Below are 16,076 nucleotides of genomic sequence, written 5' to 3'. Positions count from 1 at the left end.
GCTTTGGTCCTTGGCCAGTGTGTTTCCCAGGTGGACTTTCAAACCTACATCTACTGTGGTCCTTGAAATTTCTTGAAATTGTTTTAGGAAAATTTTGAAAGAGCTCAGAAACTCTTGCCAAAATGTGATGGTCTATACATTTTCTACTAGGAAAAAAAAAATCAGAGTACCACAAGGTGCTAGGTGCCAGGCACTGCTTTTTATATGTTTGAAAACATAGAAGCTTTGATTCCAATGTTTGTGTCATATGCTAAACATATGTGACCTTAACTAAGTATCACATAAGCCATCATAAATTAATCACCAACCTTAATAGTTTCCTCATTTCAAAACACATTTGTTTTGCAAGTTGATGCCTTGAGGCCAAGGTTTTAGGGTGACTACACAGAGTTTAAATTAAAAACACATCAAGCTAAGATGTGGACACACACACCTCTAAATACTTGCAGTTTCTGACATTTAACTCCAAGTAACAGGAATATTTGTTATATTATATATATATCATATATGGGTGCCAAGCTTTTGTTGCCTGTCACTGACATATTTGTGCTAATCTGATCTTTACTTTTTCAGAAGGACAATGTTAACTCGATAGACTTTTTAAACGTATCTCCTTTACTTTCCTCATTGACGTCTGTGTATGTTTGTGCATGCGCACATCAGTAGTCTTCTTCAGAAGGGAAGGCCAGATGGAGACTTAGAGCCTCTATGCAAAAGGAGAGGTGATTTTTAAAATTATTTACGAGCTAGTGTTTGCTTCCAAAATCTCCTTTATTTTTAAATCTATAATTGAAAACTTTCTTTGACTTTAAGACTACCTCATGTTCCTAGTATCTTTTTCTGAGCGAGAGTTCTGTGGCTAACACATTCTACACAGGAAGAGACGAGAGTCGAGGAAGAGAGGAAAGGCAGTGCAGAGGGGAACAGATGAGCAAGGCCAGGTAGAGTCTGGTTCTCTTCCTCTCCTACCCCTACTTCTGGAAGCAGTTTAAAGTGGAAGTTCAAAACGAGTTTTGGAAAAGGCACAGTGTGACTTTTGAAAATACATTTGCTACTTTTAAAAATCAAAAAAGTAGGATAAAAATTTGTGAGTAAGAGCACTGTCTTCTTGATATTTTTGCCAAAAAATAATGAAAAATATGAAAGTAAGTACAAGAGATTTTTTCAGGAATATGATATATAAAATCAATCAGAAAATACCTTAGTCTGCATATTAAATAATCTGACAAGGAAGAATGTTAAGGACTAAATTTTAAATGTTCGTTATCTTTGTTGTTATTGATACTACATATGAAGTTGTAACATGATAACTTAATGTAATAATACTTGTATAAATATTCATAACTAGCTACTCTTTGAAAATATAGACGGCCATATGCTTGCTTTGCTATATAAACACAGCCAAGTATATAGTTAACATATTTTATTTCATATCTTATTTTAAACAGAAACAAGCTTCTGTTCCCTGCAGGGAAATATTTAGTATAATAACAAAAGGGTTTCCCAATGTTTCATTTGGAGCAGGAGGTGATGATATTTATATACCGAACCCTTCGGCTTTATTAAACTTTACTGTTTTGATAGATGTTATGTGTTAATGAAGAAACGACTTCATATCTGAACACACAATGGCTTGTTGACAACATCAAGGCTTATTCAAGGATCAGAGTTTCACCCCAGTCAGAATGGCTAAGATCAAAAACACAGGTGACAGCAGATGTTGGCAAGGATGTGGAGAAAGAGGAACACTCCTCCATTGCTGGTGGGACTGCAAGCTGGTACAACCACTCTGGAATTCAGTCTGGTGGTTCCTGAGAAAGTTGCACATAGTTCTACCTGAAGACCCAGCTATACCATTCCTGGGCATGAACCCAAAAGATGCTCTATCATATAACAAGGACAAATGCTCCACTATGTTCATAGCAGCCTTATTTATACTAGCCAGAAGCTGGAAAGAACCCAGAAGTCCCTCAACAGAGGAATGGATACCAAAAATGTGGTACATTTACACAATGGAGTACTACACAGCAATTAAAACCAATGACTTCATGAAATTTGCAGGCAAATGGATGGAACTAGAAAATACCATCATGAGTGAGGTAACCCAGACATAAAAGAGTACACATGGAATGTATTCACTAATAAGTGGATAGATACTAGCCCAAAAACTCACAGGGCCTATGATACAACCTACAGACCATATGGAGCTTGGGGTGAAGGAAAACCGGGGGTGGATGCTTCAGTCCTGTATTGAGTGGGGAACAGGTCAAGGTGGGAGGTAGAAGGAGAGGGTGACAAGGGAGGGAGAAAGGAGGAGGAGGAAATAAGGGTGGCAGTATCAGGAACCGGAGGAGATGTGAGAGAGGTACAGAGGGTTAGAAAATTGAATAAAAATAGGTGTATGGGGGGGGGGATGAGGAATTGGGGATAGCCACTGGATGGTCTCAGACACCAGAGAAACTGAGGTTCCCATAATGTGTAGAGAAGGGGAGCTAGAACCTGTGGAGACCACCTTCAGTAGATAGGCACAGCCCCTGGTCAAGGGATGGGGCTACCCACCCATCTCAAAGTTTTTTTTTAACCCAGAAATGTTCCTGTCCAAAGGAAAAACAGAGACAAAAAAAAAAAAAAAATGGAAAAGAGACTGAAGGACCAACCGAAGAACAGCCCCGCCTAGGGATAAATCAAGCCTGCAGATACCAAACCCAAACTGTTGCCGTGGTCAGGAGGTGCTTGCGGACAGGAACCAAGTGTGGCAGATCCTGGGGACGTCCAGCCAGCAAGGGATGAAAGCAGAGGAAGATGCTTGGAGCCAATCATCAGACTGACCTCAGAGAACCTGGTGGGGGAGCTGGCAGAAGGACTGGAGGAGTGGAGGGGAATTGCAACCCCATTGGAAGGACAACATAGGCTGGCCTGACTACCAAGTTCTCCCAAAGTCTAGACCACTAACCAAGGAGTGTACCAGGAGGGATCCATGGCTCCAGATACATAGGCATCAGAGGATGGCCTTGCCTGACAGCAACAGGAGGGAGACCCTTGCTCCTGGGGAGGTTGGATGCCCCAGAGTAGGGGAACAGTAGGGAAGGAGAGTGTGGGTGGGTGGGAGGGCAGGTGTGGGATAGGGGTTGGTGGAGGGGTAACTGGGAAGTGGGATATCGTTTGAGATGCAAACAGATGGAATGATTAATGATAATAAGAAAAAGATCAGAGTTAGTCCTGAGTTAACCCCACCTGGCCTTTGACGAGAGCATCTCAAGGTCTACATGCATGATTTATCTGGCACTTTCAGCTACACCTCTCACTGAGATTCTTACAGTCACCCCAAGAATTATTGCTGGGGCAGAGATAGAAAGCTCTCTTACATATGATGGTATTTTGCCATTGGTCTTTTGTCTTTCAGTCTCCTTGAGTCAGGCCGTAGAAAAGAGCACGCACTGTCCCATAGAGAGGCAGTATAGTGTGGGACCATGAAGGGTAGCCTGGTTCCCGGTTGAGCTAAGGCTTGAAATCCCAGAAACCCTGAAGGGACAGTAGGCACTTTGCCTGATCCCCAGACACCAGGCCCCTGTTACTAGCTGCACCCTACCCCCCATAGATTTGTGGCCGTTGGTCATATAAGAGCAATGCCCCAAGCCCCTCCACATGTAGAGGACATGTGGTCACATAGGCTCAAGACAGATCTCCAGTTAAATGGGGCACCTAAAGGCCTGAAGGGCTTAGCCAATAAGCTTTCCTTCCCAAACACCCCTCCCTGGAAAAGGTATTTAACCTCAGGACCACCCTGAAAAGTGGGGGTGGTTTTGCTATCCACTTTCTGCCACGACAATAAATGCCTTAAAGCCATAGACTGCCTCGTTTCATCGAGACTCAATATAGGGAGCCATGGAGAAGGCCTTTGCCTTTAGAGCCATCTATAGAAGGCCTCTCTGTGCTCCCAGCCACAGCTGCCACCAAGCTCAAGCCTGCAGCCTGCACCTGTCAAGCCAAGGACTCCCCCATCCCCCAGGGACCAGCTGGAGCTTCTCCCCTCCCCACCCCAATCACTCCCAGCCCCGGGCTAGATCCAACCTGCATGACCCCATTCCATTCTCAGCTCTTCTGGGGCATCCGGAGGTGCATGGGTGTCCGAGAGCCTGAGAACCAAATGGCCCAAGGCCTTGTTATACACCCAGGGATCCCCAAGCCAACTCCAGCTGTCCTGTGCTTCTCTCACCAGCTTTCCGGTAAACACAGGCAACTCTAGCTTCCCGCCTCCCTGAGTGGCCGAGCGGTATGGCAGAGCAGATGCAGGACCCCCATAACCCTACAGTATATAAGCATTCTCACTTCTAGCTAGTGCAGCAGAAACAACAGAAACAGGTAACGATTATCATTAAGTGAGGGCACATCTTTCTGTAATGGCCTAGAAACATGACAGATTTAAGTGAATAGTTGAGTAGTTTTAAAAAATTATTTTTCCATAAAAACATCGATCATTCATTTGCTCTCCATTTAACTCAAGAGATTTTAGAGCTGGGTACTAACGCAGTTCTGGGATCAAGAGGTTAGCAGAGACGGTGCAGAACCTGCCTCCAAGAAACCATACATCTCACGGAGCCCACAGAGTGCCATTGGCATAAATAATGATGATTCCTCAGAGTGACCCATCCCGTCGGCACTGTGTCAAAAAGGCAGTGGTGATGCTGTTTTATCAGGGAAATCTGGGAGAAAACTTTAGCCAAGGCCTTAAGATCTGGTTATCCTTGTAGAGCCATGACTCTGAAAGCATGAAACTGTTGCAGGGATGGTAGCCCAGGGTGACTGGATATCGGGGCAAGGGGAAAAATGGATAGATAGAAGCCGTGTCGAGTCATAAGGGCCGCAAAGGCCTGGGAATGTCGCTAGGTTTCATTCTAAGTCCAGAGAAGCCACAGAGGATTTCTAGAGAGAAATGGAACTTCCTCTGCGTTATGGTTTGAGAAGGCCACCTAACCTGGGAAGCTCAGTGAAGAGGCCATCTGAGCATGAGGCATGGTGGGGGGTTTGCCTGAAGGAAGCCATAGAAGAAAGTGGTCCCCACGTAGGCTCATTCTGAACATAAATCTGCCAGAATGAAGCAAAGGGCAGGACTTGGAGAAGAGCATGGAAAGGAAGGGACCAAGGATGAGCGTGGGCTGGACAGCACTGCCTTTTACAGCACCATGAGGTAAGAATCAAGGGTACTGGTTTGAATGCTAGATTAAAGATATCTGTAAGAAAATTTTTAAAATTCATAAAAAATTAGATGAACAAGAGAAAGAGCTTAAGGAAGAAAGTCTATAGACTTGAATGACATCATCATGAAGCTAGCGATAAGGCTGTGGGATTGGTTGAGATGGGCCAGGAAAAACGCAGAGTGACACAGAAGAAGAAAGCTCTGAACTGAGCCCAGACCTTGGTACAGGAAGAGGAAGAAGCAATGAAATGTGAGAGTTGTTACCAAAGAGATAGGGTCAAGAAGTCAATCAACATCTTTATAGGCACATTTCCCAGGAAGCCCATGAGTAAGAGTGAATAATTCAGCAATTATTTCCTACATCTCTATTCTTCTTGTGTGCCAGATAAAAATAAAACACATTTTACCAAAGTCATCTATAAGCACTTTCTTAAAAACAAGTATTTTTGCTTCCCTTAAAAATATTACCTTTGCTCCAGTGTCTCCCACACCACGTAAGCCCATTGGTCCAGGGGGTCCTGGCAATCCTCGAGGTCCCTAAGGTGATGTAATATAGAATGGAATAAGCATCCTTGGAGAGGCAATCCTCAGAAAGGTGGGAGGAGGGGGGAGGAGCAAGAAGGGAGATAAAGAAAGTAAAGGGAGGGAAGGAGGCGGCTGGGAAGGAAGGAGAGAAAGAGGAAAGCAGGGAGAGAGGGACAAAGGGAGAGAGGAACGGAGGGAGGGAGGGAAGGTTTTGTCATTGCAACAGCTGACCATATATTTTATAAGGAGCTATAAGAATTCAAAGGTACCCAACACGAAGAAATGATAAATGTTTAAGGAAACAGAAATGCTAAATTAATCCCAATTTGATCATTACATTATATACATGTATCGAATCATCATCCTAGAGTTCAGTTATGTGTATTTTATGTGCATGCACTTAAAATGATTTATATGGAAAAGACGATCCATCTACACTTACAGCCACTCCAGGATAGCCATCACCTTTGAGTCCTGGAGCACCCACTGGTCCCCGGGGACCCTGGGCACCCTGTAAAAATTCAAATACCAAGTCATGGTACGTCTAGCAATGCTTAAGCTAAACACTAATTCAATAAAACATTGATTGATTTGACAAGGCAAAGGAAATTTTAGAAAAATATCCTGCTACATTTAGCAATTGCTTACTTCCTCAGAATTCCCGTCATTTGAGATCACCGAGATGTGTGTCAGGAAAGTAAGTAATGTATGAACCAGGACAAAGACTTCAATAGGAAACACGGGTCACAAGAATTGAGAAACAGATATTGTTATTGTTTTAATTTAAAAATGTACAAACACGTATAAATTAGGGAGAACTGTAAACATGAGAAAATTTAGGAAGCACTATGTGGGGGAGAAAAAAAGGATTACAAAGCCGATTTTGAGCGTAGACTGTCAAATATAACAAGCCTAGCACAAGGAGTACTATCTATTGTGTTCCTCCGTGTGCCTCCATTACAGAGTGCTGAATCACTCAGTGGAGTTCGAAAAGACCAAGTCTCAGAGTGATGGGCCCCTCACTATTTGCTGTTAACCTTGGGCACCATGACTTTGACTGTCAGGCATTCACCTCAGATACAGAGACGATAAGAGAGAGAGAGAGAGAGAGAGAGAGAGAGAGAGAGAGAATGATTATTGTCCCTTAGACAATATGTTATTGTGTTACAAATAAAAACTCAAGGAATCACTGGCTGGAGTAAAATGGGTACAGAGGAAAACAAGAAAAAGAACTTGAAGAGTCTTTTAGAATATGTATTAATTTCAGAGACTTACTAACCATGTTTTTAAAACGATTTTTTTTTGCAATACACTGTTTTGTTACTGTGATGACTAACATCCTTTGTCTGTGCACATTATTTACTTTGATAAAAAAAAGTTGTTTGTGCTTTAAATTATTTATTTATTATTATTTTACATTAGATGGAAATTCTAGTAACACCCCAACTTTTGTTTTCCATGAATAGAAAGGCAAATATTTTATTTATGCACTAGACAATGCTGAGATCAAACTGTAATTATTTCTACCCAAAACGTTGCCCTCAATCCAGCTCTGCATTGATCCTAATTCTATGCCAATGAGTGAATGAATGAATGAATGAATGAGTGAATGAATAAATGAGTGACTAGGGAAGGATAAAAGCTGCAGACCTTTTAAGCACCAAGAAAGCTAAATCTAATTTGAGAGCCATGAATACAGCAGCTGGTTTTATATGGTTAGCCTCAAAGGATCAGCTTAGAGGCTATTTGGCCACTTACAGAAACAGAGTACACTATTTACCACCACAAACTCAAGATGATTTTTAAGTTGTGTAATAGGTCGCAAGACCAAGGTGAGGGAAATTTGATATATCCCCAAAAACAGGACATGCTCAGAATCAGCTTTCTAAGCCATTCCAGCTACATTTAACAGAAGCCTGGCCATTCATGTATGAGACTGTTTCCCAAATAAGACTCCATCTCTGCCCATGATTATGATACAAGCAAAAGGCCAACAAAAGAGAGAGAAAAGAAAGAAAGAAAGAAAGAAAGAAAGAAAGAAAGAAAGAAAGAAAGAAAGAAAGAAAGAAAGAAAGAAAGAAGGAAAGAGAGAGAGAGAGAGAGAGAGAGAGAGAGTGAGAGTGCTGCTCCCTGGTTATGCTCAAAAGAAAACGAGTCCAGTTCTGGTTTTGATTTCTGTGCTCTGAGCCGATGATATATCACCAGCAGCTGTAACTGATTAACCTTCTGGCCTTCACCACGGAGGAGGGCACCCTTAACACACATTACAAACACCTTTTCCCTGCAGGCCTTTGTCTTCTCTCCTGCAGTTTGCAGTAACTTGGTTACTGCTAATGTTAACAAGTATGATGGGTTCTCCTCATTGTTGATTTGTCTAGATTAGGAATCACCTGGGAGACAGGCTTCTATGTTTGTCTTTGAGGGAGTTCAAGAGAGTTTGCCTAAGGAGAAATTACTGGCTCTGAAAGTGGGTTGGGACCATGCCATAGATTGGGGTCTGGACTTAATAAAAAGGGAAAAAGGAAAAGGCTATATGACCTCCAGCATTCTCCTTTCTCTGATTCCTGATTAGACAAGAGGTGAGAAAATTCCTGCCCGCATGCTTTCTCCACTATGATGTCTCCTGAACCATGAACCAAACCAAGCCATTCCTACTTTAAATTGCTTCTTGTCGGGTATTTGGTCACAGCCCTGAGCAAGGCAATGAAGCTAGGATGTGTCTTGGGTCAAGTCTAGGGGTTGGTTTTCATTTTCATTGTAGCATTTTTATGAATCAAATTTTGCCATGTTTCCGTTCTTCACTAGATTCAAGAAAATGTCCTACAGAAGAAACTCACTGTGGCCTGTCTCTCATTCAACACATACCAGTACACACACAAAAAAAGGGATGGGGTATTTTGAAATGGGTATTAGGGTGGGCCTGAAAGTTCACTGATGTAGCATGTAAAATTGAATTAATGTGCCAACCTCCCATCATACATTCAAAGGTGTATGTGACCCTGTAAAATGTGGATATGACTACATTGGAAATGAATGGCATCAAGAATACCACTAAAGCCCAAAAGGGGGAAAACGTTTGGCTAAAGAGGCAAGCATCTTTAAATACCATCATCTTCAATGCCTGGCAATCATGAGCAGGTAAAGGTGTGGCTGAATGTAACAGCACATTGTCATTGTCATGCGTGTGGAAGAATAAGGATAGATAGCATAAATCATAGATGGAGTGTGAACAACCAGTTATCAAACAACATGGAAACAATCCCCACAATGAACTGAACAAGATGACATCTATAGTTTCACCTGGGAAATTTGACAATTTTCCTGAGTCAACTCCATAGCCAGGGTCCCAGATGCAGGATAAACAACCTCACTGAGCTTGTGTGGGATTAAAAAAAAAATCTTAGTCCTGAAAGCTTTATGTGACAGGGACCCCAGTCTTGGGCAAACCACAGCAGTTGTGACTCTGCTGATATAAAAAGAGCATTTTTCTAACAATGACTGGGTCAGCAAACACTCAACCATGAGAGTTAATATTTCCTAAATATATGAAGAATAAGCCTGTTGCTTATTCCTTTTCTTCCCCCTCCAAAGGACATAGACTCTTTGCATGTATTTCATCAATAGATAGATATTATAAGTAAATGATTAACTTACTAAACAGGATAGCTTGAATCTTGAACATCCCCCAAAAATGTATGTGTTCAAAGAATGGCCCCCAGCCTGTGGCTGTAACAGAAGTTGGTGGAGCCCTTCCGAGTGTCAGGTTTCGTTGGGGGACATTCGGTAACTGGGAGCATCTCCTCAGAATGGACACTGGAACTGCAACCCTTCTCCTAACTCCTAACTTTGGCTCCCTGACTGTCATCAGGTGAGCAGGAAGTTTCTATCAGGTACTTTTACCTTGATGTACTGAGATGTCACAGAGATGTCACTGAGATGTCACAGGCCACAAGGAGAAGGGACAGACTTTCATAGTCTACAAACCTCTGAAACTATAGGCCAAAATAAACTTATGAATTGATGAAACACATATTTCACCATGGTGGCAGAAAGCTGGCTAATATATTAGGGGTCAAGTCCTCTTCATCTTGCTCCCCCCACTCCTTTCTCCTCCTCCTCTTCCTATTTTGTTTTGAAATGCAGGGATAAAACAAAGGGTCTTGTGCATGCTAGGCAAGTATGCTATCTCTTGGTTACATCCCCAGCCTTAAGTCTACTTTCTCACATCCAGAAAGGAGGCATCACTAAATCATACCTTTGGTCCTCGAACAGGAAGTCCAGGTTCTCCTTTAAGACCAGGCATGCCAGGTCCTCCTCGGTCTCCCTGTCCATTTTAAATAACATTGGCAAGGCTGTAGGTTACATGAAGAACTACAGAAGTGCATAGTCAAAATAGACCGCCAGTGTGTACAGAGCTTAATGTGTCCATCTCATCCTTCAGACAAATTTGAGAAACTCAACCGAAGAGTTAATAAGCATGTCTATAAATGTTTCTATAGGTGTCTGGGGAAAACCACTAAAATGATATGTGACAATTAGACTCAAATATTTAGATGTAAGAATGCCTGGGAATTCTCTTATCACTGAGTACATCTTTTCCTCCAGACTTTGTGTAGATTCCCCAATAAATGTAACAACTTTCTTACATGTGCTGAGGCCTGGGGGTTGAGAGAAGGAGCATGAGGTAACATGCAAGCCTAGAGTCAGGAATGAGAATCTGGCTTTGAGCCTGCTTATCTGTGAATATTTCTAAGGTCTCCCAAAGTAAACTTCTAGATTGCCAGAACTATCATCAGCGACATAAAACTATATATGTATTCGACCCTCCCCCCAACTTTAAACAGCACCAAGAATATATATACTAACCTTTGGTCCAGATGGTCCAGGAATTGAGGCTCCTGGCATTCCGAAGGGGCCCATAACACCTGGCTCTCCCTGAGACAACCAGAAAAGCTGTTACCTTTCAAGTAGAGAAACTATATGCAGTAATTATAGGAGGAAAAGGAAAGAATATCTGCATATTTCAGAATATTCAAACCCCTGTCTATAAGTGTGAATATGAAAATGATTGGAACATCCTTTGGAAACCACTGCTGAAGTTATTACCCTGCAATTTCTCAGTGCCTTTAAGTGAATGCGTTTAATTAATTCCTGAATAGTAGGAATTTTTTATCTCTTGTGTAGCTTTTTACTGGCTAATAAAGATGAAGCAATCTGTGATGCCCATGTTTTATACTGTGCACCAAGAAGCTCATAGAAAAAAATCTTGTATTTAATCATAGAAATAGTCTCCAGCATAAGTTTTACAGTACATAGCTAATTTAAAAATCATTTTGCTTTGTTGCTTATATTGTCATAGCTCCTGTTATATCAGTATTCCATTGTATACATCCTGTTTTAGAAACAGAGATTATATACTTTATTTAAAAATTGAATAGGGAAATTGAAACATCTTTCTCTATTTGCTTCCTCCCACCTTCCTGCCCTCCCTCTATCAAGTTCTCCTTCCGCCTCCATTTTCTCTACTATGGAGTCCCCAAGACTCAACAAACAAAACCATAGTGTGTGTGTCTCACCTGAATCTAGACCAGTGTTCCTCAGGTACTAATACAGATAAGGTTTCTAAACACCCAGTTCCCACTTACATGCCCAGAAATCCAGACTTCATAGATCTAAAGGATGGGGTCCAGGAATATGGATTCTTATAAGCAGCTCTGGGGATGCTGACACAACTGTAGTTAACACACTGGGAGAGATTCTGTCCTAAAGCGCTTGTGACTACACACCCCAAGGTATTCAAAGTGACCCACTGGGACAGAGAACGAAAATATCACAACTTAATACATTTTTATTTTCATACACAAAATTATATTTTACATTATTTACATAACATTTTAAGTATATGTTAGCAAAGTGGTTTAAACATTAAAATTGTAACTAAAATATGAGCAAATTTATATTGGAATGTGGTCAAAATTTTACTGGCAGGTGTTTGTAATCAAGGAAATTTGGAAATTACTGTTCCAGAATAAGGCTGAGGAAATTACAAAGTGTGGGTCAAAGTCAGCCTGCATCAGGTTTTGACAGCCTTGAACTGAAGGTTAGTTTTCACACTTTCAAGCAGCTATAAATCTACGTGCCTACACAACAAACTCAATTTTGCTTCTTGGCAGACAAGGCTGAACTATGTTCTAGCTGCTCCTTTAAAAAACAACAGCAACAAAAACAATATAAAAATGGTGGAGGCCTGTCTCAGAAACTGAACTCTTTCTATGCCATGCCTCAGCTTGTCCTTCTCGGATCTCCGCTCACTGGCTAATTCCTCCTTTGCCTGATGTGTGTGTAAATCTCGGTAGCATGAAGTGGGTCATCCCAGCTTTTCTAGGAGCATGTTCCTCTTCCCAGCCAGCACCTCTGCTGTGGGAATTCTCCACAGGACAGCCTAACTGAGCACACAGCCTGCTGGGACATACTTCATGCCACTGTATGTGTGTGCTCATCCTTAAATCCAAAGCTGTGGGTATGGCATGTGACACCTGATTCATGCTCTGGCAACAGATGAACCCGCATCCAATCCTCTGACAAATGAGCAAAATTTTAGTCAGTTACAATTTTCCACTAAAGACTGGTGGATGGTTCAGCAGCAGGTAAAGGCTCTTGCTGCCGTCCCTGACAACTTGAGTTAGATCCCTGCACTGCACATGGTGAAGGAGAAAACTGGCTTCCACAAGTTGTCCTCTGACTTACACACACACACACACATACACACCGTGGCACACACACATGCACACCATGGCACATGTACACACACACACACACACACCATGGCACATGCACACACACAAATAAATAAATAAATCGTCACTAAAACCAGGGTTAAGACAAAAATTATGTTTCTAGATTTATTACTTTTAAAACATGGAAAGGCTTTATTATGTTTTAAAATATGGCAGTTTTCTTCATCTTTAAAATATCCCCTATTAAAATACCAAATTTACTTTGAATAAGACTAGCTACAACATAAAAAGTAACACCTTTTTGATAATGCTAATAAAATGTATTTCTTCCACAGTGACAATTCCTCATAATGTGTCTCTTGAACTACTTTGTGACCCCTTGAGGAAACAAGGATCCCTGAGTCTGTCTCCAAGAATCTACTAAATGCAAACCTCAGAGACACTGGGCTGTCCCCCAGTGTGTGCTCATCCTTAAGACCAAACCCCACCCGGATTTCTAACAATCTCTCCACACCAGTGATGGGCGTTGAGCAGTATGACCAATCATGGCTCTTCAGGCAATCCTGTTTTGTTACACTCTTATTTTGACAACACTAGTTTTCAAAACTCACTTTTTTTCAGGACTGGGGAGGTGGACCTGCAGTGAAGAGCACTCGTAGTTCTTACAGAAGGCCTGGATTCTGTTTCTAGCATCAACATGGTAGTTCATACCTGTGCCTAACTACAGTTCCAGGGATCTGATGCACTTGTCTGACCTTCAAGGCTACCAGTGATGTATACAGTACATATCCATACATGCAGGTAAAATGTACACACATAAAATAAAATTAAGAAACCTAATAAAAACTTCAAAAGAAACTTTCTTTCTCTTCATTTGGATTTTAAACATTCTCACCTTGTTTTTGATAACCCGCGTCTTCCTGGAGACATAAACTCTCGGGATTACCATTCCAATTTGCTGACATCAAGGGTACCACAATCTCTCTCACTGAGCTTCAGTTACTGTGCTCCTCACTCTCCACTTCCCCCTTAGCTGGGGGGACCTGCTCTGGACAATGTGGACCATGGCCTTTATCTTCCATTTCACAGCACTGATTTTTCTCTCAGAGCAACTCCTGTGTCATGCTTGCACTGACTACCAGAGACTGTTGAGAGCTGACTCTGTATTGCCACCATTGCTCTGGCCATGTGAGTGACTGGCTCATATGTCACAAAGCAGAGCAGGTTGGCACAGCCCTTCCAAAGCTTCTCTTCAGTATGCCTATCAATCAATGCTGGACTTACTGCCTAGCAAAATAACATGGCGGGGAGGGATGTGCTATGGCCCTACCTTTACCCCAGTTTCTCAACATGTGGCAATTCCTAGAGATGGCTGGCAGTCTGATTGTCCCCCAGAAGCACCGATAATTAGATACATTGTGAGATCTCTTTATTCCATTCTATTATGGATTGGAATGAAAAGTTGTCTAACAACATTTTCCTCTTGGGGTTTTTATTGTGTATTTGTTGGGAAGGAAACGTGTAATCAAATTTGAAGTGGAAATTTAATATTCTATTAAAACCAGACACAATTACCCTGTCCTCGAAGCACAGATGAGAATATGAGAAACATACCTTTGGCCCTTCGGGTCCTGGAAACCCCCTCTGTCCTTGATTTCCTTTGCTCCCTTTCTTTCCTTCATCACCCTGACAGAATAATTACAAAAATACAGAGGTCGTATTAACACATCATCCTCCGGCCACGTGGCTCCCACATCAGAGCCAGGCTTTCAAACACCAGCTTTTGAGAGATCAGCTTGAGTGCAGCCTTGCCACCCAAGGCTTATAAAAACTTCTCAAAGATCTGCTCAGTCTTTATCATTAATTCAAAATGTTCCGATGTTCGTTACATCTAAGTTCTGAATCTCAACAGAACTTTTGTCTGGATTTACGAGTCTTCTGCCCCATTGTCCTGTGCACAGATGGTTCTGATACATCCGGCATTTCAGAAAAGAGATGGTTTTTATCCCGCCTCTCAATTTTCATGCTATTTCCATTTAAAAACATTAAAAGACATTTTTCAAATCGAGACCCCATCTCTTCCTCAGTGGGGAGTCTATTTCCCTCTATAAAAGAAGGCCCATCATTTTGTTGTAAGAAGATACTCAAGCAGTAACCTGCAGCAGAGCTGGAAACTCTCTCCTGCTGCTTCCCAGCATAGCTGTGCTCATCGCTGTTCCCATGACCATAAAGAATTCTGCTCCCTTCCACCAAGGCCTCAACAGCATTAAAGCGCTCTCTCTCTCTCCCTCTCCCTCTCCCTCTCCCTCTCCCTCTCCCTCTCCCTCTCCCTCTCCCTCTCCCTCTCCCTCTCTCCCTCCTCTCCCTCTCCCTCTCTCCCTCCTCTCCCTCCTCTCCCTCTCCCTCCTCTCCCTCTCCCTCCTCTCCCTCTCCCTCCTCTCCCTCCTCTCCCTCTCCCCCTCTCCCCCCTCCCCCTCTCCCCCTCTCTCTTTCTTCCCCTCTCTCCTCTCTCTTTCTTCCCCTCTCCCCCTCTCCTCCTCTCCCTCTCCATAAGGCTGCCCTGGGAGGCACTATATCCATATGTGGGCCCAAGTCAGTGAAGGAATCTCTCCTTAAGCTTGCGACTGAGATTCTTGGCACGTTGATGGTACACCAGGTTTAGCCACCGTTTTCAAACAAATATCACAATCGCTTGGAGGGCTTGGTAGAGCACAGATGTCTAAATCCCATGTCCAGAGTTTTCTGATTTAAGTCCTCTCTACAAAGGACTGATAATTTGTATGTCAAACATTCATGGGTGATTTTGACCCAGCTGATCTCGGGACTACAGCTTGAAAGCCAATGAACCACATACTAGCCCATCAACAAAAGGATGCTCTATAAATCAAAGAGACTCCAACTGCATCCACAATGATGTAATTAACTCCAGAGAGTTAACTGAACACAACAGGTGCAGAGCCACATGTCACTCACCACCAGCACTGGCCAAGGATGGCCTGGACAGCATCATATGGCACTGCTCCATTCGTGCTGCACCCTCCGCAGTGACCGGGACATTCTGGTGCTGATTTTGTCCCTGCTTTGTTGTCCGTTCTATTAGGTTTCCTCACTCAGGGTTCATGAGCTCTGGCTTTTCTGAGGACTCTCTCCAGCCACCTCATATCCTAATCCTCAGAGACACTACCCTACCCCATCTTCTCACTTCTGATTATTAATAGGCCAATATTTCTAAATATATCATGTTTTGAAAAATGTTCTTCGTCTTCTTGTTTGAAGAAAAAGTTGATAGGTTCAAGTGGCTGAAATTGTACTGATATATTTAAATTCCACTTTCTTGGGGTTAAGGGTTTGACTTTAGTTAATACTTTTACAAAGCCAATTAACTGTATTTTAATAGAATTATAAATAGAATGTTAGTGTGTATGCAGTGTGATTGATAACTCTGCCCAAGAAGTACAGGAATTCTGGTACCTTAGAGGTGGTATGTTACTGAAGGTTTCATCCTATGGGAGAACTCATATCTTCTCATCTTGACATACAAAGATGCTATTAAAGTAGCATTTCTAGAGTGAGTAATGTGAAAATGTCACTTAATTTACTTACTTGTTTTATACTAG

General features: G+C 42.2%; 1 protein-coding gene across 1 annotated transcript in view; it reads right to left on the bottom strand.

Moving 5' to 3' along the window:
• The window catches only part of Col28a1 (collagen type XXVIII alpha 1 chain), a 215,723-nt gene that overhangs the window by 84,223 nt on the left and 115,424 nt on the right, over positions 1-16,076 (bottom strand). Inside the window, exons 21-25 of the mRNA XM_021165439.3 lie at positions 14,074-14,145; positions 10,589-10,657; positions 9,978-10,046; positions 6,165-6,233; positions 5,666-5,734 (exon numbers count right to left, since the gene is read on the bottom strand). Of these exons, the coding sequence (XP_021021098.1) occupies positions 5,666-5,734; positions 6,165-6,233; positions 9,978-10,046; positions 10,589-10,657; positions 14,074-14,145 (348 nt within the window). The remainder of the gene's footprint in view (positions 1-5,665; positions 5,735-6,164; positions 6,234-9,977; positions 10,047-10,588; positions 10,658-14,073; positions 14,146-16,076) is intronic.

The sequence above is a fragment of the Mus caroli genome, unplaced genomic scaffold (assembly GCF_978045245.1).
Source record: "Mus caroli unplaced genomic scaffold, Mus_caroli_1 scaffold_7, whole genome shotgun sequence".
Lineage (NCBI taxonomy): Eukaryota > Metazoa > Chordata > Mammalia > Rodentia > Muridae > Mus > Mus caroli.
Note: the sequence above shows the minus strand (reverse complement) of the source record. Positions and strands in the feature narration are given on the sequence as shown.